Source organism: Phyllostomus discolor, chromosome 10, assembly GCF_004126475.2.
Source record: "Phyllostomus discolor isolate MPI-MPIP mPhyDis1 chromosome 10, mPhyDis1.pri.v3, whole genome shotgun sequence".
Lineage (NCBI taxonomy): Eukaryota > Metazoa > Chordata > Mammalia > Chiroptera > Phyllostomidae > Phyllostomus > Phyllostomus discolor.
In genome coordinates this window covers 82700326-82723819 of record NC_040912.2, presented here as the reverse complement: position 1 = coordinate 82723819, position 23494 = coordinate 82700326, and the positions used below count along the sequence as shown (strand labels likewise).

The following is a 23494-nucleotide window of genomic DNA, read 5'->3' as shown; positions in this document are numbered from 1 at the left end:
AGAGGAGAACCCAGAAATAGACTTACGGACACATGGGAGAGAAGCGGCTGGTAAATGGGCATTGAATCAGTGAGGAAAGGACGGCCCCTTGAGTAAAGTGCATTGGGACAATGCGATTTCCATTAAAAAATGCAAAGTTATGACCGTATTGCGTAGTAAATGAAAAAGTGTTTTTTACATGAAATAAAGATATAAATGTAAAAACAAAACAACCAGAACTGATTAGAAAAATAAAGGTAATTTATACAATTTTAAAATTGGGTGAAAGAAGTCAGAATGTCTAAAGGAAAATACTGACACATTCAACTACAGGACGCTTTATTTCACATCTGTTTTTCTTAGTTGGACTTCACGCACAGGGGCTGAGTTAACCGTGTGCCTCAGTTTATGGCGCTAACATTAATAGCTTGTGTGAGGCTTTTCTTTGTTTTTTATATATGAACATATGTATTTTATATGATCACATCCCTTTTATCTTTTCCCTCCCCTACATATGTAACTGTTCTAATATTTTACTTATTTATTTTTAAAGATTTATTTATTTACTTTAGAGAAAGAAGGAGGGAGGGAGAAAGAGAGGGAGAGAAACCTCAGTGTGTGAGAGATACATGATCAGTTGCTTCTCACACGCCCCCTACTGGGGACCTGGCCGCCAGCCCAGGCATGTGCTCTGACTGGGAATTGATCTGGCAACCTTTTGGTCTACAGGCCAGAGCTTAGCCCACTGAGCCACACCAGCCAGGGCCTCTTTGGTTATTTTAAATACATATTCTTTTGTCTGTGCTGCTCTAAAATGGGTAATGTTGTTCAGAAGGCATGTCTCTAATTATGTAAAGTATATCATGTTATAGACTCTTCCCATTTCTTTTTGTAAATTTTAGAGTTGGTATATATTTTTATGACTTAAAGCTTTTTAAAAACTATTTTTAAGGTATAGTTGGCATACATTATTATATTGGTTTTCATTCCATTTCTTATTTTATTTTTCCCCCCACCATGATTTCAAGCTCCAAATTGCTATGTTTACAGTTAGCCTGTTGCTGCTTCTGGCTGCACAGTGCTCCATCGTGGCATTTACTGTGTTTTACTCAGCCTCTTCCCTGCGATAGGCTCCCAGATTGCTTCTAACGCTGAGCCACAGCAAGCCAATGCTTCTATGAATAGCCTTGTGCATGCAATCTCATGGACATAAGTGGCTATTTCTTTGGGATAAATCCTCAGATACTGTGGACTAGCTGCACCAGAGTGCTGCACAGATTTAATCTGGACAAGTGCCAGATTGCTCTCCAGAATGACTGTGCTGGTAGAATACACTTCTATCAGCTGTTCATTAAGGCTAGAATCCCCCAATTTTTCTAATTTAATAGGTGTAAAAGGATGTCGTATTTATTTATTTATTTATCTATTTTTAAAGATTTTATTTATTTATTTTTAGAGAGAGGGGAAGGGCAGGAGAAAGAGAAGGAGAGAGAAACATCGATGTGTGGTTGCCTCTCACATGCCCCCAACCAGGGACCTGGACCACAACCCAGGTACGTGCCCTGACCAGGAATCGAACCAGTGATCCTTCAGTTTTCAGGCTGGCACTCAACCTGCTGAGTCACACCAGCCAGGGCAGGGATATCATTTTTTTTTTTAATTTCTATTTAAAGTGAGTTGTCTGTAGGTAGCATATAGTTGGGTCTTATATTTGTATCAAGTCTGACAACCTCTGCCTTTTATTTTGAATTCTGGGACAAATTACATTAGTCATAATTATAAGTTTGACCTAGTTTGACTCTACCATCTTGTTTTAAACTTTCTATTCCACCTGTTTTTTTGGTCCTTTTACTTTCTTTTCTGCCTTCTTTGGGATTAACTAAATATTTTTAAGGTTCCACATTTCTTCACAATTGCCTTATTAGCTCAATTAAAAAAGAAATGGTTCCTCTAACTAGAATTTCCCTGATGCGTGTTTAACTTAAAGCAGGATATTGTCTAATGACTTCATGTTCCACAGAAAAGCCTATTACAGTGTACCTCCATTTCCCACAGGACAGTTACAGTCATGTGTAGTTTGTTATGTAAATTCCTCCCATGCCACCTCCCACTGATAAACACCTGAAGTTCTCTCCAGTGATTAATTTGTATCTTTCCCGGTAGAGAGGGAATAATGAACTCTTTGCAAATTTATGTCCTCCTTTTAGGCAAATAGAGCTTTTCTAGTGCTTATTTCTTCTCAGTTGCCTCCCGCTGAAAATAATTCTTATGCCGAAGTGGCATGTTTTTAGAGGTGGTAAATTCTGTTTCTTTCAGTCATAATGCACTAGTCCTTATGTAGCCAAGGGTCTCCTTTGATACTCTGTTCTTCTGTTTACTCCTTCTTTTAATATATTTTATTGATTATGTTATTACAGTTGTCCCATTTTTTTCCTCTCCTTTATTCCCTTCCATCCTGCACCCCACCTCCCACCAGCATCCCTCACCCTTCGTTCATGTCCATGTACATATAAGTTCTTTGCCTTCTCCATTTCCCATAGTATTCTTAACCTCCCCCTGTCTATTTTGTACCTACCATTTATGCTTCTTATTCCCTGTACCTTTTCCTCCATTCTCCTTCCACCCACTCCCTGCTGATAACTGTCCTTGTGATCTCCATTTCTGTGATTCTGTTCCTGGTCTAGTTGTCTGATTAGTTTGTTTTTGTTCTTAGGTTAAGTTATTGATAGTTGTGAGTTTGTTATCATTTTACTGTTCATATTTTTGATTATCTTCTTTTCATAGATAAGTCCCTTTAACATTTCATATAATAAGGACTTGGCGATGATGAACTCCCTTACCTTTACGTTATGGGGGAAGAGCTTTATCTGCCCTTCCATTTTAAATGATAGCTTTTTTTGTAAACTCATTTTTTGAAGATTTTATTTGTTTATTTTTAGAGAGAGAAGGGAGGGGGAGAGAGAGAGAGAAACATCAATGTGCGCTTGCTGGGGGTCATGGCCTGCAACCCAGGCATGTACCCTGACTGGGAATCGAACCTGCGACACTTTGGTTCGCAGCCTGCGCTCAATCCACTGAGCTATGCCAGCCAGGAAATGATGGCTTTGCTGGATAGAGTAATCTTGGATGTACATCCTTGCCTTTCATGACTTTGAATACTTCTTTCCAGCCTCTTCTTACCTGTAAGGTTTCTTTGGAGAAATGAGCTGATAGTCTTATGAGAACTTCTTTGTAGGTAAGTCTCTCCTTCTCTCTTGCTGCTTTTAAGATTCTCTCCTTATCTTTAATCTTGCATAATGTAATTATGATGTGTCTTGGTGAGTGCTTCCTTGGATCCCACTTCTTTGTGACTCTGAGCTTCCTGGACTTTCTGGAAGTCTATTTCCTTTGCTAGATTGGGAAAATTCCCGTTAATTATTTTTTTCAGATAAGTTTTCAATTTCTTGCTGTTCTTCTGCTCCTTCTGGCACCTCTATGACTTGGATGTTGAAACATTTAAAGTTGTCCTGGAGGTTCCTAAGCCACTCCCCATTTTTTTGAATTCTTGTTTCTTCATTGTGTTCTGGTTGAATGTTTATTTCTTCCTTCTGGTCCAAATTGTTTATTTGAGTTCCAGTTTCCTTCCTGTCACTGCTAGTTCCCTGTACATTTTCCTTTATTTTACTTTGCACAGCCTTTACTTCTTCCTCTATTTTGTGACCACACTCAACCGTTTCTGTGAGCATCCTGATTACCAGTGTTTTGAACTCTGCATTTGATAGGTCGGCTATCTCTTCATTGCTTAGTCCTATTTTTTGAGCTTTGATCTGTTCAGTCTGTTCTTTCATTTGGGCTGTATTTTTTTTGTCTGGGTGTGCCTGTGTGCCTGTTATGTTTTAAGGGGTGGAGCTTTAGGTATTTGGTGGAGCAGGGCAACTCTCCTCCCTGTGTTGTGGCTCTGCGTGTGTGGGAAGGGTCCAAGAAAGAACAATGCTACTTACTAGGCTCTGTGCTAGCTTTCAGTCACTTCCCCTGCAACCCACAAGTAAATTGGGCCCTTCTGGTGTTGATTCCTGGTGGGTGGGCTTGTATAGGTTCTAGGATCCTGTGGGTTTCTCCAACAAACTCTCCTGTAAGACTGCGGGTTTCTCCCACTACCACCTCAACCCCACAGGTGTTTTCAGTCAGAGGTTTTGAAGCTTTATTTCCCCGTACTGGAACCCTGCGTGGGTCTGTCTCACTCTCCAGTTGTTCCTCCCAGTTTATCTGCATGCAAATGTGGGACCGCCTGATCCACTAGCCACTGCCTTGCCACAAGTCCTCTGCACCCTGGCTGCCTGTCTCCGCTCCTCTGACTAGTCTGGGTGAACGTTTCTTCTTTAACTCCTTGGCTGTCAGACTTCCATACAGTCCAATTTTCTGGCAGTTCTGGTTATTTTTTGTTTTTTAGTTTGTTCTTGTCTTTCTTTTGGTTGCGCAAGGAGGCAAAGTGTATCTACCTATGCCTCCATCTTAGCAGGAAGTGCCGTTTCCTCCTGAAAGAGTCAGAATCGCTTTGATTTTCTTGTTTGAATCTTGTCTTTTGTGTGGTTCTTTGAAGTTATTGCAGGCTTGATCTGTTTCTCAATCCAGTTTTAATATTGTGGTTCCTGCCCTCTTCCAGAATAGCATTCACTTGGATTTGAAAGAAGTGGTTTCTCAAATGGTAATGACAAAATAGTCACAGGGAAGTAAAGTACAGCATAGGCAATACATGTATAGTCGATGACATTGCAGTAGCTGTGTACGGTGCCAGGCGGGAACTAGACTTTTGGGCGGAGTTACTTTGTAAATTATATGTGTCTAACCACTATGTCTAAGAACTGAAACCAATACAAAATAATGCTGAATGTCAACTGTAATTGAAAAATTATTATTATTGTTTTAAAGAAAGAAGTGGTTTCAGCCAGAAGAACAAACATGGGTGTTGGCAGCCTCTCAGGACAAAGTGTGTGTAGGAGGAAACAGCCGTGGTGCAGTGTGGGGTGATGGAAACTTCTACTTTTTTTTTTTTTTTTTACATTTTTTTGACTGTAAGTTCTAAGCCTGTCTAAAGTTGCTATTATCTTTGCAGCAGTCGTTTCCTGCAAGTACTTTGGCCTACAGTTTTTTACTCTTATTTCTTTGTCAATCCAATTACTTCTGCTCTCTATCCTTAGGGAATTTTGGGTCACTGACGTACCCTTTCTTTACTCTAGAGGTGCTATGGGTTTGGTCTGTTCAATTGGCCCTCTGCTTAGTTATTCAAGAAAATTGGGGCAGGAAAAAAAGTAGATTACCATCTTAATCTAATCTCTCTGGTTGCTTCTATTTTTCTATAGCCGTCAGAGCTATAGAAAGATAGCTCTGAAAGATAGCTCAGTTCTGATAAAGAAAATAAACGGATAAAATACATAAATTTTATTTATGAGAGCAATTTCCCCTTGACTTTACTGAAGGAATCATCATTTCTGTTTCCTGCATTAACTCACTTTCATCAGGACTCAGTTGCCCATGTGCTTTAAACTCTAATACTGACAGCATGAAACTCGTTATTAGTTTAATGATCTGGGAAAAGATAAAATGCATAAGAAAAAAAACAGATAAATTATAAAGAATGGGAGGGTTATTCTAAGCACTAAACATGAGCCTAATAAATGGGTTAGTTCCCAGTTATATGCAATTAACTGAAATTATGGCATGGGGATGAGCACGTTTTCACTTTTTCAAGAAAGACTGTCATGTTAGCAGGGTTTCCCATCCTCTGCACTATTGACACTTTGGCCCAGATGAGTCTTTGAAGGGGGGTGGAGCTGGGGGGGGGCTGCCCCATGGAGGATGTTTTGCGGCATCCCTGGCCTCCACCTGCTGAATGTCAGTATCACCTTCCCCCACCTCCCACTGGTTACCACCATCAAAACTGTGCCCAGACGCTGCCAAACATACTCTGGAGGAGGGCGGGACTAAATTGCCCCAGTTGAGAACCACTGTTAGGGGGGCAAAGGGGAAAAAAGTGGGGCAACTCTCATAGCATAAACAATAAAATATAAATGAAAAAACCCACTGTGGAATGAAAGAACCACTCACCCAAAAGAGCTTTTCTAATATTAGATGATAAACTATATAACACAGAATTGTATGTCCATTATATCCAACTCAATAATTTACAATAGACTGTGTCTTATCACAGTCCCATGAAATATTGAAAATACTGATGCTGTCTGAGTTCAGCATGGTTAAAAGTAGAATGTAAAAGCTAGGAAGAAAGCTCTAACACTAGAATTAAAGTAAGACAGGAACTCTTGTAAAGAACTATTAACCAAAGAATAAAGAAAAACCCAATTCGAGAATATCTAGAAAATAACAAAATTGATTTATAAAATCTTAACTAAATCAGTGCGCAAAGAAAATTAATGTAGTCAATGTTTATATTGTAAAACAAGAAAAAGAAAAACAGACAAACAAAAATTAATGAAATTGGCATTCAACCTGAAAAGTTAGAGGTCTATTGAAAAACTAAGAAAAATAGACAAATCAGTAAAAGAAAATGAGATATTAGTGAATTAGGAAACAGAAAAACAGCAGAACCAATTAATGAATTTGCTTTTCCTTTGGGTAATTTCCTCTAAGTGAAATCCAGAAGCAAGCAAAAATGACTTGATAAACTACTAATTAATTAACAGGAAAACAACAGAGAGACATACAAAATAAGATCAAAAAGGGGGAAATAACCACAGGTTTAGGAAAATTAAAGGAATCAAGAGAGTTCACATGTGTGGGAGAGCTTGGTGACTTTTGTTTACTGATCTGTCCCAACGGCCCAGGATAGAGGCCAGCAGAGTGGCACACGAAAAATGTTGGTTGACTAAATGAATGACTATATTTACATTTGCTAAACTATATACAACACTGAAAAATTTCAAGGAGAAAAATGTGAAAAATTGATCCTAGATGAGATAGAAAGTATACAGTTTCTTTGTTGACAGAGATGAAATTCTCAGGTACATTCCACCAACACTTTAAGGAACAAATAATTTACATTGAGTTTAATTTGTTCCAGAGCAGAGAGAGTGAAAGAAAATCTTGCTCTCTCTTTTTAACAATAGAGTGAGCACAACTTGATAATAGAAATGAATTAAAGAGTATACATAAAGAAAACTACAGAATAGCCTTATATATAAATATCAATACATAAATGCTCAATGGAGCATTATCAAATCGCAGCACAGTTGTTAAGAAACCTGGGCAGTTATTTCTGTGTGCTTCCGGTACAGCTGCCCCTCCCTGACCTCCATGTGGCCTTTGGCAGGACTTAACCTGAGGTCTATCCAGTCTCTAGTCTTCTGGCAACTTTCCCCCTTCCTGACCACCCCCACATGCTCCTAGAGATTCCACATAGCTCTGTACGGCCTTTGAAGGAAGTTTACCAATAGCCAAATCTAAGGGGGACCCTACAGAAGTCCATGTATTTACTACTCCTGGCCAGCATATGCTGCACCTCAAACTGGCTAAACCACTAGTGCCCAGAGGAGATTAGGATTAAAAGTGATTATCTATTCTTCCTCACCCCCAGCCCTAGCCAAGGTAAGTGAAAACTCAGGGATTTGGTATCTGGAGGTAGAAATATGAAGTCTACCGTTCAGATTTGGTGGGGGGGGGGGGGGAGGGGGATTCCCATTCAAGATTCAAGGGCCAGGGCTCCACAAAACATCCAGATTTAGTTAACCAGTCTACAGTGATCAGAGATGAGAGTCAGATGCCTGAAACTATTAGGGAGTTCCAGAGAAATACAAAGTGTGGGGAATTTGATTTTGCTCAACCTTCCTTAGTTCTCATCACTGTGGTCATCAAAGCATGCGCATCTCAAAGAGTTGAAGGCTGCAGACCTGGGATCGTTGTTTAGGTCCCCCTCTTGGCCTCTCCCTGCCCTCAGTGTCATTACCTAGGGAAGACGGAGCCTGAGGGAGGTCCCCTAGGAGCACAGTCAGGGTGGGCAGGTCAAGATGCCTGCTGCAGCCTGGGGCAGCAAGCCCTGGCTGCTCCTGTCCCTGTGTTTTTATGGCCCAGTGAGCACGGCATGCTTTCGGCCTCCTCTCCTTCTCCTGGCAGGTTACGTCCCTATTGATGTGTCTTACTGCCTAGCAGGTCAGAGGCACCCGATTGGACAGGAGATTGATTTGGGTTAATGAACATCTCTGGGGTCCCATAAGGCCCCAGGAGGGTCAACGTGATTGGTCGTCAGTGCCTGAGCTCAGCAAAGCTCTGACCGAGTGAGGCCACTTTTATCACTGATGTCAATCAGAGAGGCTGGAAATCTTGACAGAGGGATGGTGTGTTGGTGTGCTAGGGCTGCTGTAATAAAGCGCCGCAAACCTGGCGACTCACATAGCACAGGTATTACCTCACGGTTCTGGAGGCCAGGTCCGAGATCAGGGTGTCAGCCAGGCTGGCTCCTTCTGAGGGCTGTGAGGGAGAATTTGGTCTATGCCTCCTCCTGAGCTTCTGGTGGCGTGCGGTAAATCTCGGAGGTTCCTTTCCTTGTAAAAGCATCACCCTCACCTCCTCCTCGGTCCTCACATGGCATCCTTCCTGTGTGAGGGTCAGCGTTCAAATGTCCTCCCCTTACAAGGACACCAGTCACATTGGACTAGGGTCCACCCTGATGGCCTCACCTTAACTAATGACATCTGTAATAACCTTATTTCCAAATAACGTCACCTTCTGAGGTACTGGGGGCTAGGACTTTAACGTATACATTTTGGGGATATAATTCACCCGGACATAGAAGGGAAGCATGAGAGGACTGAGAGGGGAGGGGGAACTGACCTGCAGAAGCTCATACCAGACTGTCACTCTTCCCTGGCCTTCCTGCTTTCTGTCCCCGGCATCTCTGTGGTGACTAAGGGAGGGTTCCCCCCTTCCAGTCTTTAGAAACACATGCATTTTCCCTCTGACTATTGGTGGGACTCTTTTTCCACTGCTTGCCTTTTAAAAATGGTTGGATAGGTGTGGTCCCTCCTCCCCACCGGCCCCCTCAAAATACTTTGAAGGGGTTTGAGGACAGAGATCAGGACTCAGGTTTCTGCTCTCCTTCTCCTTCGCTCTCTTCCCAGAGCTCAGTGTGCAGTGGGAACCCGATCAGAGGCCTTTCCATGGAATGACGTCACACAACCAGCTTCGGCCACCTCCCCCACCCCCACCGCCTCCAGCAACAAAACAGAGATTCACATGGTGGTGCAAATCATCACACTTTAATATTAATTTTTTTGAACAGAACATTTTCCAGAGGACAACATTGGAAGTATTAATATTGGAACCAGTGGAAATAATTAGTAGAGATCATTTTTTTAAAGTGATAATTTCTCAGAAGTGTATATTTTCACATCATTGAAGATTATCTGTTTGCACAAACATTAATTTTTGAAATGATACCCTGTGAAGGTGACCTAATGTGAGTGAATCAAACATATTGCTTGAGTTGAATTGAAAATAACCATGTCTCTATTGAAAAATTCTAATAATCTTACTCACTTAAAAAAATTACATACGGGAAAATGGCCAGTGTTGTTTTGAACTTGCTATCTCGAAATGTACACAATTATCTCAAAAACACTTTAAAAAAGTCTTTAGTATAATAATTTTATAAAGTTTCTTTTTTCAATTTTCCCCCCAAAGCCCCCCTTTTAAAAATGCCTTCTTTTAAAATAGTCATCTTTGGACCATCTCACAACACAGGGTTTTATTTGCCTATGGGGATAGTCTCAAGACGGCTTGCATCATGGTGGTTGTGTGATGCGTGGGGGAAAGAGCAACAGAGGGTAAGTAAGGGGCACCAGATGTGTGAAGCTCAGGCCTTTTAAAGTATACAGGAGAGAACTAGTAGTTATCCATCCTTAAAGCTGGGTAAAAACTAATCAAACACTGGATGGAAATGGTCACCAAATCATTATGGCTTTGCTGATGCCCTAATTGCTTCCAAACCATTATTTCAACAGGTCTAAACCTTTTTCAATATAGCTAAGTCAAAGCCATATATTACCCAGAAGTTAAACCCACCACCACTTCGTCTGAGGGGAAGCACCGGCCAAAGGTTCTGGCACACACGGGAGGGAACAAGCGTTCCGGAGCTCTCGAAGTCAGTATTCCTCATGAAATGGGTATTCAGGATGGTCGCTCCACCTGCCAAATCAAGTCCCCAAAGGGAAAAATTTCACTCCAAAGTCGCACGGCTGCATCTGTTACCAGCATCCTTGGACCATTTCAATGACCACTCCCTGGCTCTCTTAATCATTCCCTCTGTTTCTGACGCACCCTCCGCCCCGTTTTCATCCAGCCAGCTCATCCACCAAAGCCCCAAACAGCACCTGGGTTTAAGTGTGTGTGTTTGGGGCTTGGTGGGGGCGGCACTGGCTGCCGCTACACCAACAGTTTGCTCAGAACAAAACCACAGGCGGTGAGTGATGCCCACCGCGTCCCCCCACCCCACCACTCCCTTCTGCTGCCCTGATACAGGCTGCCCCCCAGGCCAAGGGTCCACGGAGCGCTCCTCTTCACCACGCTGCCACCAGTCAGGGTCCCCTCTTCTCCTCATAGCCCTGCCTTGCCTCTCTTACTAGGCCTCCCAAGAGCTGATCGTTTGCGATCTGGAATGATGACCAGCAAAGTAAGTTTCTGCTATAGTGATGGCAGTGGTGATGGTGAACCTCTCTCTTAAACAGCGTTGGTGGAATAGCCTTTAAAAGGACAGGAGTGCATCTGTGCGCATGCGCATGTGCGCGTGCACATGCGTCTATTGTGGGCCGCGTCTAAGACTCAGTTCTTTACAAGTACTCTGAGCTTTAAAATAAAATATAAATTGAAATAAAATATAAATTAAATTAAAAGAAAAAAGGGCTCTGAAATTCAGTCAAGGATTAATTGAATGAAAGACAGAAAAGAATCATGCATTACCCTGCATACCTAAATAATACATTTTTTTGACCCCTGGGGCCTAATTTCTGTTCCTCTTTACTGATTTTTCCATTTATTCCTTGGGGCAATTAGTAATTTTTCTCAGTGTTTCTAGAATTAGGTATTAAATATGTCAACTGTCCAACCAAATAATGTCATCAATTAACTGTAAAATATATTAGTACTTGGTGGATTGACTATATCTTACTCTTATTAATGGAATAATATCTATTCACTAGAAATCATTCATCTTCAAGAGCTATTAATTAACCTATAAGTGTTTCTTAGCTCCAAGTTTGTGTTCACCCCTTCATTCTCAAGACCAGGTGGTACATTTGATGTTGATGATTCCCCCCCTCCCCCCGGGAGAATTCCCATTAGGAAGCTGTTCCATTAATTCAGAAATCTGATGTTAACACAGAGCAGTTTCTGACTCTGGAAAAAAAGTGAGGCCCAAAGTGTCCAAATTATATGAACCATTTTAATGAGCATTTATCACTGTTCCCTGAAAGAGCGAGAAAAAAAAAAGGTGACTATCCAGGTGATCTGAAGAACAGGAAATAGGAATAAAGAATGATTAAGAAGATAAAATATGTGTGCGTATCTGTACAATATCTATACAGATTGTGTGTGTGTGTAGAGGATATATATACTGGGTCTAGCAGAGGTAGTGCCTACTTGAGTGTGGTTGGTAAGGTAAATAATATGGGCATAATAATAATAATTTATCATTTTAATTTGAACATGTCACCTAAAATAGGGTGTGCTTGAGTGTGATATTATGTTACAGAATTCCATGTAACTTACTTGTACCAGAACCTGTATGTACATTTGGTTTTTCTTTTCAAGGACCCATGGCTGACTCTGGGAACATTTGAAGGAGGGTGGGCAATGCTGCTTGTGCAAAGTCCCCTGACAGGGGGAGCTAACCCCTTCGAATCTCACGGCGAGCATTCCTCTACAGCTGACTACTTTCTGGGCTCCCGCCCTGGTGCCGTTTCTACCACACTCTCATGTCTCTGCCCCAGGAACTGCTGTTTGCTGCTAACTTTGCTCTAACCTGTGCATCCCTTTGATTTTTAGGAAGAAATACATATGGCATTGGAATAATTGTGCCACTACTGTATTAATTTGTATTGTATTGTATGCACACTATGACTGCATTCTCCTCAAAGTCTTTAGCTTGCCATGCCTTCACCGGTCATGACATGTCCTAGAAATGCCAGAAATCTTTGAAATAAAAATGTAGACTTGCAGTAAGTTCCTAGAATGAATATAATTTACCCAGGTCTATTTAATATGCAGAATATGCTGCCCAGTGGCCTGTAGCCTGGGCTTCTGTGGACGTAGGTCCGGTTCCCAGAGCCCTCTTGGCCGACGCTGGACGACCCAGCACCCCATGTGGCACCTGCCCAGTGATCCCCCAGAACTCACATGCTCAGTTCCACAAAGCGGACATTTTTGTTCAAGGTTTCAATGCTCTTCATTTCTTCTTCAGTGAGAGAGAAGTCAAAGATCTGAAATAGCGACAATAAAAGACAGACTTTGGTAATAATAGAAAATGGGTCAAGCTTGGTGCCAGAGAGGGAGTGGAGCCAGCCGTCGGAAACCTTCAAAGATTTAGGACCATCTCTGCAAATTCTCAGGAGAGTCGGACGAGGGCTGGGGGGCTGCCCCACCCGTGTGGAGCAGGAATTTTCTTCTGCGCTTTGTCTTTAAGACAGGTCTGCTGGGGACACCTTGCAAGAAATTCCAAATGCCAGGAAACATTAGTTGAGGACATCTGGAATTCCAGGAATAAAGAGTTCTTATTATTTCTGGATAAGATACTGAACTTTTGATTCTGGATAGAGCCTTTGAATACTTAAATCATATTCCCTTGTGTCTAAATTCACTTCTGTACTTGGAAAAAACTTTTAGCTTGCTTTATTTTGTCCTCCTGATCACGTCTCCTGTCATTTTCAATGCCTCTTTTTCTAGCTTTTAATTCTTACTACATTTTTATTTTTATTTTTTAGCTGGTACACTTTGTACTCTGGTTTTATAATTGTCTTTTGTTAATATTTTATATTTTATTTTAGCTTATTTGTATTTCTAACACTTGGTTTATCTGTTTACAATTTATCTTTATCTTTTTTATCTTTCTATCATTTAAATTTTATTTTTGTATATTTAACCATTTCAGTCATTTATGTTAGTATGTTTCACCATTTCAATCACTTATATTAGTATATTTAACCATTTCAATCTTTTATGTAAGTACTACATAAGTAATACTTTTATATAAGTAATATGTATTACTCAAGGAATAAATAGTAAAAGTTGTTACCCACCACCCAGCCCTATTCTCTACCCTAGATATTCTTTCCAAACATTCAACCCACAGTAAGAGTAACCTGCAATAATTGTATTATATCTTTATTATTCTGCAACTTTCTTTCATTTATAGAATATGTCTTGGTGATTTTTCCTGTCAAAATATACAGACTGACTTTATCCATTGTTTACTACTGTACCCATAGTATAGATGTAACACAATTGACGTAATCATTCTACCACAGATTGCTTCCAAGTGCTTTTTCCCCCCAGGCAAACCTTTCTTCGATTATTTATTATCCAAATATTAAAAATAAAATAAAAAATTAAATAAAGTGAGTAAAATTACTTTCATAAATTTCAGTTTCCATTTTAACATAAATTTCTAAATTCCCTTTCCCTCCATTATTTCTGTGCAATGTGTTTCCTTCTCATGTGGATTGATTTCAGCAATCTTTTTTTTTTTTTATGGCCCAAATTATCCTACGTGAATGAGGATCTCATATTAGAAAACTGAGCTCCTGATGTTTCTTCCCAAACTTGCTTCTCTTACAGTAAATGATTCAAGGAGGAGAGAGTATTAACTGATTGAACTGCTCTGAAGGATCTGGCAGGACAGAACTGGGAACTAATGATCGGGCTTGGGAATGGGGGGGTCCCTGGAAACCTCAACGAGAGCCGTTTCAGTGGGACGCTCAGGGAGGAAGCGTGGTTTCAGTGGGTTTCTATGGGGGAAGGGGCTTGGAAGCCATGACAATAGAATGCTGCTGTAAGGGGTTGGCTGTCAACAGAGAGGAATGGACACTAGCTGGAGAGGAACTCGCATCTAGATTGGATCTGATTTTTTGAGACTGGAGGTGATAGCATGTGTATGTTGACGGCAGTTCAGCGGTAGAGAAAGACCATTGATAATGGAGAGAGGGCGGGAGAGAGGGCGGGACATCTGAGATTATGGAGAAGTCATGACACAAGAGTAATCATAGTTTCCAAGGAACACTGTGGGTGTCAGTGGCTGAACTATATAAAACAAGGTCATCGGGGGAGAGGAGGTCCAAAGACTGTCCCGCCAGGTGACGGAAAGGGCCATCTTCTCTGTGTTCACTAAGAGCTGTGACAGGGGGAGTGTTGGGGACAGTAACAGTGGGACAGGAAATAGAACCTTCAAGGAGTGGGGCCAGTGGAGGCTGCATTGTGGGTGGTGTAATTTGATATATTTTATTGTTGTTTTAACATTAAAAACGTTCTGCTTCTTTATTAGTTTCCTTCATTTTACCTTGAATTCTGTTTAGTTTTTTTAGCTGTTGCTAACTTATAGTTTAATTTTTCACTACATAATTTTTATTTCTCTGGCTTTCTCTTCTTTCACAGTAAATGCATTTAATGCTTCCTTTGCTCTTTCTGTCTTGTGGATCTTTACTATTCTTTTAAACTATTTTCAGGGTTTATTTCTACCTCAGTTCTAAAAGGGCACTGCGTTGGTTTTTGGTTTTAACACCCAGCGAAGTTCGTTGTTATCAGGTGAGCCTAGAACTTAAAGAGTGAAAATTGGCTGTGATTTCCACCCTCATTTTTCTAGTAAATCTGCCCCCCTTTCATATTTTCTCATGGTGTGTGAATCTCTGAACTCCATCCCTCATTCTCAGGGGTTTGGAAATCTATGAAATAAAACATCATTAGCTGCAATGAAAATTTTAAAGAGAATGACAGACCCTTCAGTACAAACGTGTATTAGCTAAGTGACTTTTCAAGTTCAAAGACTTTAACCTTCCGCTGCACAGACCATGTGTAACCACTCTCAATTTTTGAACAGGAAAACCGTGAATCCATGAAAACATCTGTTTCAGGTGCGTGCATCAGAATTTGTTTTTTTAAAAAATTTCAATGATTCTACACATTAGCCGTGCTGTGGTTCCCTTTTTCTGTTAAGTGGGCTGACAACAGTGTCAGTGACGTTTTACCGTGAGGTGATTTGGTGTTACTATACTGTCAGTAGTTGATACACATATCTAGCATCCCTTCCTCTCTTCGATAATCACAGAGTCCTTTCTTTTCCTTTTATGAACTTTCCACCACCTCATAGGGCTGTTTGTCACACCCTCAACTCCTGCCCAGGAATGGGGACGTAGCCCAGGGGACCAAATGAATTATCTCACTCACTGGACACAGTGAGCAATAGGGGGTGGCCCACAGCCCACCAAGGAACAATTGGGGATTGACAGAGCCCTGACAGAAGCCTTTCTCTGGGAATATCAACCCTATGAGACCGAGAGGCAGGTGGACTCACACTTGAGAAGGTTACTGATGAAAACCCAGGTGAGGGATTTGATGGAGGTGGACCACTGAGAGGATGTGAAGGCCCAGGAGCAGGGCCTGTGGAGCAAAGACAGACACAGTCCCAGGAACAGAGTTTTTGACTGTTTTGACCGGAGAGGGAAACAGGAATCTGAGACATATGGTGGGAATGACAAAACGGCAAGCAGAACTGAAGACAGCATGTGTGGGTGCAGGGTTTGCTCCTGGGGGTCAGGCAAAGACACCAGATACGGTGCAGGTGCGTGTGCACTGGGTGGCCCTCCAGTGAGGTGGAAATCTCATCTTTATTTTCCCCTCATGAAAGTGACGTCCTCCCTTGTGCTCGCGGTGTCTTTATACTGTGTTCCCTTAAGTAGAGACTAAGTAGAGACTGATTTTAGGCTTTTGTTTAGTGAGATGACTTCACAAAATGGGTTTGCTCTGTTGCAATAGATTTGAAAACTTTTTAGAATTCTTTCACCAAAATTTATAGAGAACTTACAAAACTCAACACCAAACGCCCCCCCCCCCCCCCCAAAACAATCCAATTTAAAAAATGGACAAAGGACCTGAATAGACACTTCTCCAAAGAGGGCTGACAGATGGTCAACAGACATGAGAAAAGATGCTCAGCGTCACTAATCATCAGAGAGATGCAAATTAAAACCACAATGAACTATCACCACACACCTGTCAGAATGGCTACCATCAGTGAATCAACAAACAACTGTTCGTGAGGATGTGGAGAAAAGGGAACCCTTGTGCACTGTTGGTGGGAATGCAGACTGGTGCAGCCACTGTGGAATGCAGTATGGGGTTTCCTCAAAAATTAAAAACAAAACTGCCTTATAGCCCAGTGATTCCACTTCTGGGAATTTATCTGAAAACCCCAAAACACTGATTAGAAAGAATGAATGCACCCCTATGTTATTTACAATAGCCAAGATTCGGAAGCAGCCCAAGTGTCCGTCAATAGTGTATAAAAAAAGCAGTGGTACATTTACACAATGGAATACTACTCAGTCATAAAAAGAAGGAAATCTTACCCTTTGCAATAGCGTAGATGGACTTGGAGAATCTTATGCCAAGTGAAATAAGCCAGTGAGAGAAAGACAAGTACCATGTGATCTCACTTATATGTGAAATCTAATGAACAAAATAAACTAACAATATAGAAAGAGACTCATGGACGCAGAGAACAAAGTGACAGTGGTCAGAGGGGAGGGGGTTGGGGGGCTGGGTGGAAAAGGTGATGGGATTAAACCCTTCCCCCCAAAACCCCACACAACAAAGCTCAGAGATGACCGAGTGGTGATGACCAGAGGGAAAGGTGGGTGGTAGGATGTAGGAGAGGGTAAGAGGGGATAAATGGTGATGGAAGGAGACCTGGCTTGGGGTGGGGAACACACAATACAGTGTACACCGTGCTGTGCTTTATCACACTTCACAGATAATGTGCATGTGTGTGTGTTCACAAATGAAAGGTTTGTGAAACCTCGCGTCAAGCAAGTCTCCTGGTGCCATTTTTCCAACAGCATTAGCTCACGAATGTCTCATTGTCACATTTTGGTAATTTTTGCCATATTCACACTTTTTCATTATTATTATACTTGTTATAGTGACCTGTGATCCATAATCTTTGATGTTATTATTATAACTTGTCTGGGGTGCCACGAACGGCACCCGTGTAAGACGGCGAACTTACTCGGGTGTGTTCTCATGGCTCCTTCGTCCAGCTGCTCCCCAGTTTAATAACCTGGCCATGGCCTCTAAGTGCTCAAGTGAAATGAAGAATTCGCGTCTCTTGCCTTAAATCAAAAGCTAGAAACAGCCCTGGCTGGCGTAGCTCAGTGGATTGAGCGCGGGCTGGGAACCAAAGTGTCCCAGGTTCGATTCCCAGTCAGGGCACATGCCTGGGTTGCAGGCCATAACCCCCAGCAACCGCACATTGATGTTTCTCTCTCTCTCTCTATCTCCCTCCCTTCCCACTCTAAAAATAAATAAATAAAATCTTTAAAAAAATTAAAAAAAAAAAAAAAGCTAGAAACAGTTCAGAGTGGTGAGGAAGGTGTGTTGAAAGCCGGGATAGGTTGCAAGCTAGGCCTCTCGTGCCCAAAAGCCAGACTGGGAAGGCCAAGGCAAAGTTCTTGAAGGAAATTAAAAGTGCTACTCCAGGAAACACAGGAATGATAAAAGAGCGAAACAGTCTTATTGCTCATGTGGCAAAAGTTCTAGCGGTCTGGATAGAAGATCAAACCAGCCACAGCATTTCCTCAAACCAAAGCCTAATCCAGAGCAAGGCCCGAACTCTCTGCAGTCCTGCAAGGCTGAGGGAAGTGAGGAAGCTGTCAAGAAAAATCTTCAGCTAGAGTGGCCAGCTCATGAAGTTTAAGCAAAGAAGCCATCTCCTCCATTGTGATAAAAATGTGTGAAATATTGCAAGAATTGCCAAAATGTGACACATAAAAGGGGCAGGTGAAGCAGCAAGTGACCCCGACTCTCTAGCTCAGGCCTTGGTTGAAGGTGGCCACGCCGGGTAATGCATTTTCAGCGCAGACAAAACAACCTTCTGTTGGAAGGAGATGCCATCTAGGACTTTGGTGGCTGGGGAGAAGTCGGCGCCTGGCTTCAACACCTCACAGAACAGGCTGACTCTCTCCTTGGGGGCCAATGCAGCTGGTGACTTCAAGTTGAAGCTAATGTTTACCATTCTGAAAAACTAGAATTTTAAGAATTATGCTAAATCTGCTCTAGGACAACAAAGGTGGGATGACAACACATTTGTTTACAATGTGATTTGCTGAATTTTTCTTTGTGTTTTAGAGAGAGGGCAAGGGAGGAAGAAAGAGAGGGAGAGAACATCAATGTATGAAGGAAACATTTATCGGTTGCCTCTTGCACACCCCTAACTAGGGACCTAAATTGCACCCCAGCATGTGCCCTGACTGGGAATCGAACCTGTGACCTTCTGGTTTGCAAGGCAACACCTAACCAACTGAGCCACAGTGGTCAGGGCAATTTGGTAAATGTTTTGAGCCCACTGTTGAGACCTACTGCTCAGGGAAAAAAAGAAAGATTTCTTTCAAAATATTACTTCGCATTGACAATGCACCTGGTCACTCAAGAGCTCTGATGGAGATATACAATGAGATGCATGTTTTATGCCTGGTAACACAATATCCCTTCTGCAGCTTATGGCTCCAGGACTAGTTCTGATGTAAATTGAAAACCTTCTGGAAAGTATTCACCATTCTAGATGCCTTTAAGAACATTCTTGATTCATGGGAAGAGGTCGAAATGTCAACATTAACAGGAATTTGGAAGACATTGCTTCCAACCCTCATGGATGGCTTTGAGGGGTTCAAGACTTCAGTGGAGGAAGTAGCCACAGATGTGGAAATAGCATGAGAACTACACCCAGAAGTGGAGCCTGAATACGTGACTAAATCGCTGCAATCTTACGTTAAAGCGCTAGTGGATGAGCATTTGCTTCTTATGGTTGAGCAAAGACAGTGGTTTCTTGAAACGGAAACCCCTCCTGGTGAAGATGCTGTCAATACCGTTGAAACGACAATGAAGGACATAGAATATGACATAGACTTAGTAGATAAAGCAGGGTTTGAGAGGATTAACTCCAGTTTTGAAAGAAGTTCTGTGGGTAAAGCGCTATGAAGCAGCATCAGATGTAACGGGCAAATTGTCTATGGTAGAAAGAGTAACCAACACGGCAAACATCATTGTTTTCTTGTTTGAAGACATCTTGTTTGAATTCAGCAGCCACCAGTAGCCCATCCACATTGGGGCAGGACCTCCACCAGCAAAAAGATTGTCTCACTGAAGGCTGGAATGGTAGCTAGCATTTCTTTGCAATAAAGTGCTTGTCAATTAAGGTATGTACTTTTTTGACATATGCTATTGACTTGCTTTATTGTGTTACACACTTTTTTTTGTGGTGATCTGGAACTGTACCTGCAATATTTCCAAAGTATGCCTGTCATATACAAGTAGCAAAGCAATCCCCAAAGTACTAGGAATTGTCTCAAATTCAGCTACAATTAAACCCAGATATGGACAGAGTGAGTCGGGGAGCTGGTATACAATAAAACAGGGAGGCATTACAAGTTTCTTATGAATCTAAGCAGAAAATTCTCTAAATAAAAAAATACCCTACTTTTTATATTTTCAGAAGCTGTTCTCTTACCTGAAAGTTGTCTTTGATCCTTTCAGGGTTAAAGCTTTTCGGAATGACAGCCACCCCTCGCTGGACGTTGAAACGCAAAGCAACTTGAGCTGTTGTCTTATTGTACTTTTCCCCCAGTGCTTTTAGGAGTGGATCCGTTAACAAAGGTGGGGAAGATAGATTCACCCTGAAAAACAGAAACATGCATTATGTTTAGCTTGATCAGTGAGAACCAAGGGTTCATCAGGCCGTCTCCTCCTCTGCCTGCCCATTCGCCTGGGAACCCACGGGGCCACTTCAGATAATCTGTAACCAGTGTCTCTGACTGCGGAGTCCTCAGTGAAGAGTTGCTCTTGGTGTGGGGAGATCAAAAGAGGCAAATTTATAGAGCTGCCTTTTTCATGAAGTAAATGATATTTTTTTTGATGTCTTACAGAGAGAACTGGGTTAAAAGCAGGCATGTGTGAGAATACACAGAGGCACAACTCTTGGAATCAATTAGGGCAGAAAACTTTCTCCTTTGGTCTGTGGAACACAGCCCAGTAGACATGTTGCCATTGAATACAGAGATCAAAACATTCTAAAATTTCAGAGTATGGCCATAAAGACTCCATTGAATAATACCTAAGCTAACATTTATGGAGCATTTCTGTGGCGGGCACTGTGAGGTAATTGCATACATGTAGCATAATCAATTCTTACATCTAAGTGAGGAAGATTTTATTAGCTCAGTTTAAATATGCAGAATGATTTGAAGAGATTAAGTAACTTTCATAAGTTCACACAGTCAAGTAGAGCCATTTCACTCAAATAATTCACAGGAGCCTCGCACTCCATATCAAAGGAAACAATTCCTGAGGAGACACGCAGTCTTGCTTACCATGTTGGATCCCGACTGGTCCCCAGCGGGCTATATGCGACAATGACAATGTCGTGTTGTTGGCAAAATTTCAGGAGTTTCGTCTGGATGAAATATGGATGGCACTCAACCTGTGTGGATACATTGAAGAATGGGGCGCAAAATCAAGGCCTTGGAGGTGAATGCAAAGGTACATACTTTTTAAAAATCCTTGAATAAAATTCATTTAAAAGTATTAGGATAACGAGATGACTCGTAAGTATTTTTCCTAACAAGGAAACTTATACAGTTTGTATCCCGGTGAGATTAATTACAACAAGTTTAGTGAGAACTTTGTATTAAAAAATAAAACGAAAGCTTCGCTAATTAGGTAGACAATATAGAGATCACATTTAAATTTAAATTTTGGTCATTACTGGTACGACTAAACATTTTCATGTGTTTACCAGTCTTGCAATTTGTCTTCTGTGAATTTCTTTAGCCCATTTTTCTGTTGAGTCTTATATTTTTTCTCACTATTTTTTTCATTGACTTTTTATTAGTTTTTAATTCACAAGGATATGAACCTCTTTTTCTATTACATTTTTAAAAATCTAGTTATTTTTGCTTGCTCTTTGTTTCTGATATTATTTTTAGATTTACCATTTTTATACTACTAAATCTAACCTTTTCTTTATCGTCTTCCCATGGCTTCCTGTTCTATTTATAGCTGCAGAAAACTGAAATTCTTGTGCAGTATTTACAAATGACTTCCTCTTTCTTTTTAACTCTTGATCATAGGGACATTCACTTTGGAGTATGATATAAGGCAGAGATCTATATTGTTTCCATATAACTGGGCATTTCCCCCACACCATTTAGTGGAAAATCCATCCTTTTGTGACTAGTTTGTGCTACTTTATTTTATATCAAGTTCTTGTACTGGGGCCTGTTTGTAAGGTACTCCTTATTTTCTATTTTATCTGTATTCTCGCTTCTTGCACTAACCTTACATTATTATAAATATTCTATATGTCTTGATATCTGGCAGGTCTTATTCCCCCTCATTATTGTTCTTCAAAATTTTGGGGGGAGGTTAGTTACTTTTGTCTGGATTTAAACTTCCAAGTCTTTTTTTTTTTTTTTTAAGAAACATAAATTGAGAGAAGTTAAAAGACTCGCCCAGGGTTTTATGTAGATTGACCACAGAACTTTCTGGCTTCTAGTCTGGGGTTCTTTCTATTAAGTAACTGTTGGAATCCCTGGTCACATCCCATCCGCCTGCCAAACTGTACCTGGTTGCTGACTGGCTTGTATTTGAGTCCTGGTTTGTTCAGAATTAGCTCCAGCTGCCTGCGGTTAAAATTGGACACACCAAGAGATTTCACCAAGCCAGCATCTTTGCAAGCTTCCAAAGCCTGTGGAGTAAATGCCAATGAATCAAACAAGAAAAAATAAAACAAGAGCTTTGCTAATTTGATATACAATATCAACGAATTAAGAAAGAAGTCTCGAAACAAGCAAGAATGAATGTTTATAAGGGTTAATATAAATTCTTTTTTATTAAAAACATTTTTTTAGAGTGGAAGGGAGGGAGGAAGAGAGGGAGAGAAACATCGATCAATTGTCTTCTGTACCCACCTTGACTGGGACCAAACCTGCAAAGCAGGCATGTGCCCTGACCAGGAACCAAACTGGTGACCTTTCCGTTCATGGGATGACACCCAACCAACTGAGCCACACCAGCCGGCACTTAATATAAATTCTTTAAAACCGAAAGTCCCTGGGTATGTCAATGGGCATTCTGTGAAGCACAGAAGTGGTGGAGACAAGCAGGAATTGTGTGACTGAGTTTGAGGTGTATTGTATACCATATCTTCCCCCTGTAATGTATATAATGATCCTATTTCTTGAAATTTGTTGAGGCTTTTTTATGGCATGGCACCTAATCAATTTTTATAAGTGTTTGATATGTGTAAAAAAATATATTCTCCTATTTTTGGATGCAAATCTCTCTCCCCTCTCTGTTTCTCATTCTCACACATATATGTATATATATACACATACCAGTACATATACACACATATATAAAATTAGAGCTAGCTTTTCCTAGTATAAACTTTCATCTCCTCAATAATTGGCTTCTCAGTAATTTAAAAAAATAGGTCAGAAATCTCCCATTATAACACTGGATTTATCAACGACTCCATGTATTCCATTTTTAAATATATTTTCCTATCATTTTTGCTTTATATATTTTGAAGATATTTTATTGGATACATATGTGTTCAAAATTGATACATCTTCTTGGTAAATTTAATCTTTTATCATTATAAAAGATTCCATCCCTAATAATGATTTTGAATTTTAAGCTCATTTTGTCAGATATTAATACAACTATACAACTTTTTCTGATAACTATTTGACTGATAAGATTTTCCTCCAACCTTTAAGTTTTAACTTTCAGCCACAGACCACTGTGGCTCAGCTGGTTGGATGTCATCCTGCAAAGTGAAAGTTTGCTGGTTTGAGTCCTGGTCAGGACACATGCCTGGGTTGCTGGGTAGGTCACCAGTGGGAGCATGCACTAGAGGCAATGGATCAATATTTTCTCCCCTTCTCTTTCTCCTTCCCCACCCCTTCTCTATAAATAAATAAATAAATAAATAAATAAATAAAATTAAAAAATAAATGTTAACTTTTACATGTCTTTATGCTTGATGTGCCTAATTCTAATTAGTCAATCTTTGTATTTTAGTTGGTGAGTTTAGTTTATATTTACTGCAACTATAAATATATTTGGACTGTTTCTACCATCTTAATTTCTTATTTCAGTTTATCCTAATTTTTCTGTTTCTTTTTAGTACTTTCAAAAGGTTATATCTTTTTTTAAACAAAGACAAGAACTTAACATTCCCATACATTTCTTGGTTTTCCCCCTC

General features: G+C 40.7%; 1 protein-coding gene across 2 annotated transcripts in view; it reads right to left on the bottom strand.

The window, feature by feature from the left end:
* Window positions 1–9326: 9326 nt before the first annotated feature.
* AKR1D1 (aldo-keto reductase family 1 member D1) overlaps window positions 9327–23494 on the bottom strand; it is a 42808-nt gene continuing 28640 nt past the window's right edge. For both annotated transcript variants that reach the window (XM_036010944.1, XM_028525974.2), the window contains 5 exons: window positions 21848–21970; window positions 20595–20704; window positions 19736–19901; window positions 12361–12443; window positions 9327–10155 (listed from right to left, as the gene is read on the bottom strand). In XM_036010944.1, the coding sequence (XP_035866837.1) occupies window positions 10113–10155; window positions 12361–12443; window positions 19736–19901; window positions 20595–20704; window positions 21848–21970 (525 nt within the window). In that variant the 3' untranslated portion in view covers window positions 9327–10112. The remainder of the gene's footprint in view (window positions 10156–12360; window positions 12444–19735; window positions 19902–20594; window positions 20705–21847; window positions 21971–23494) is intronic.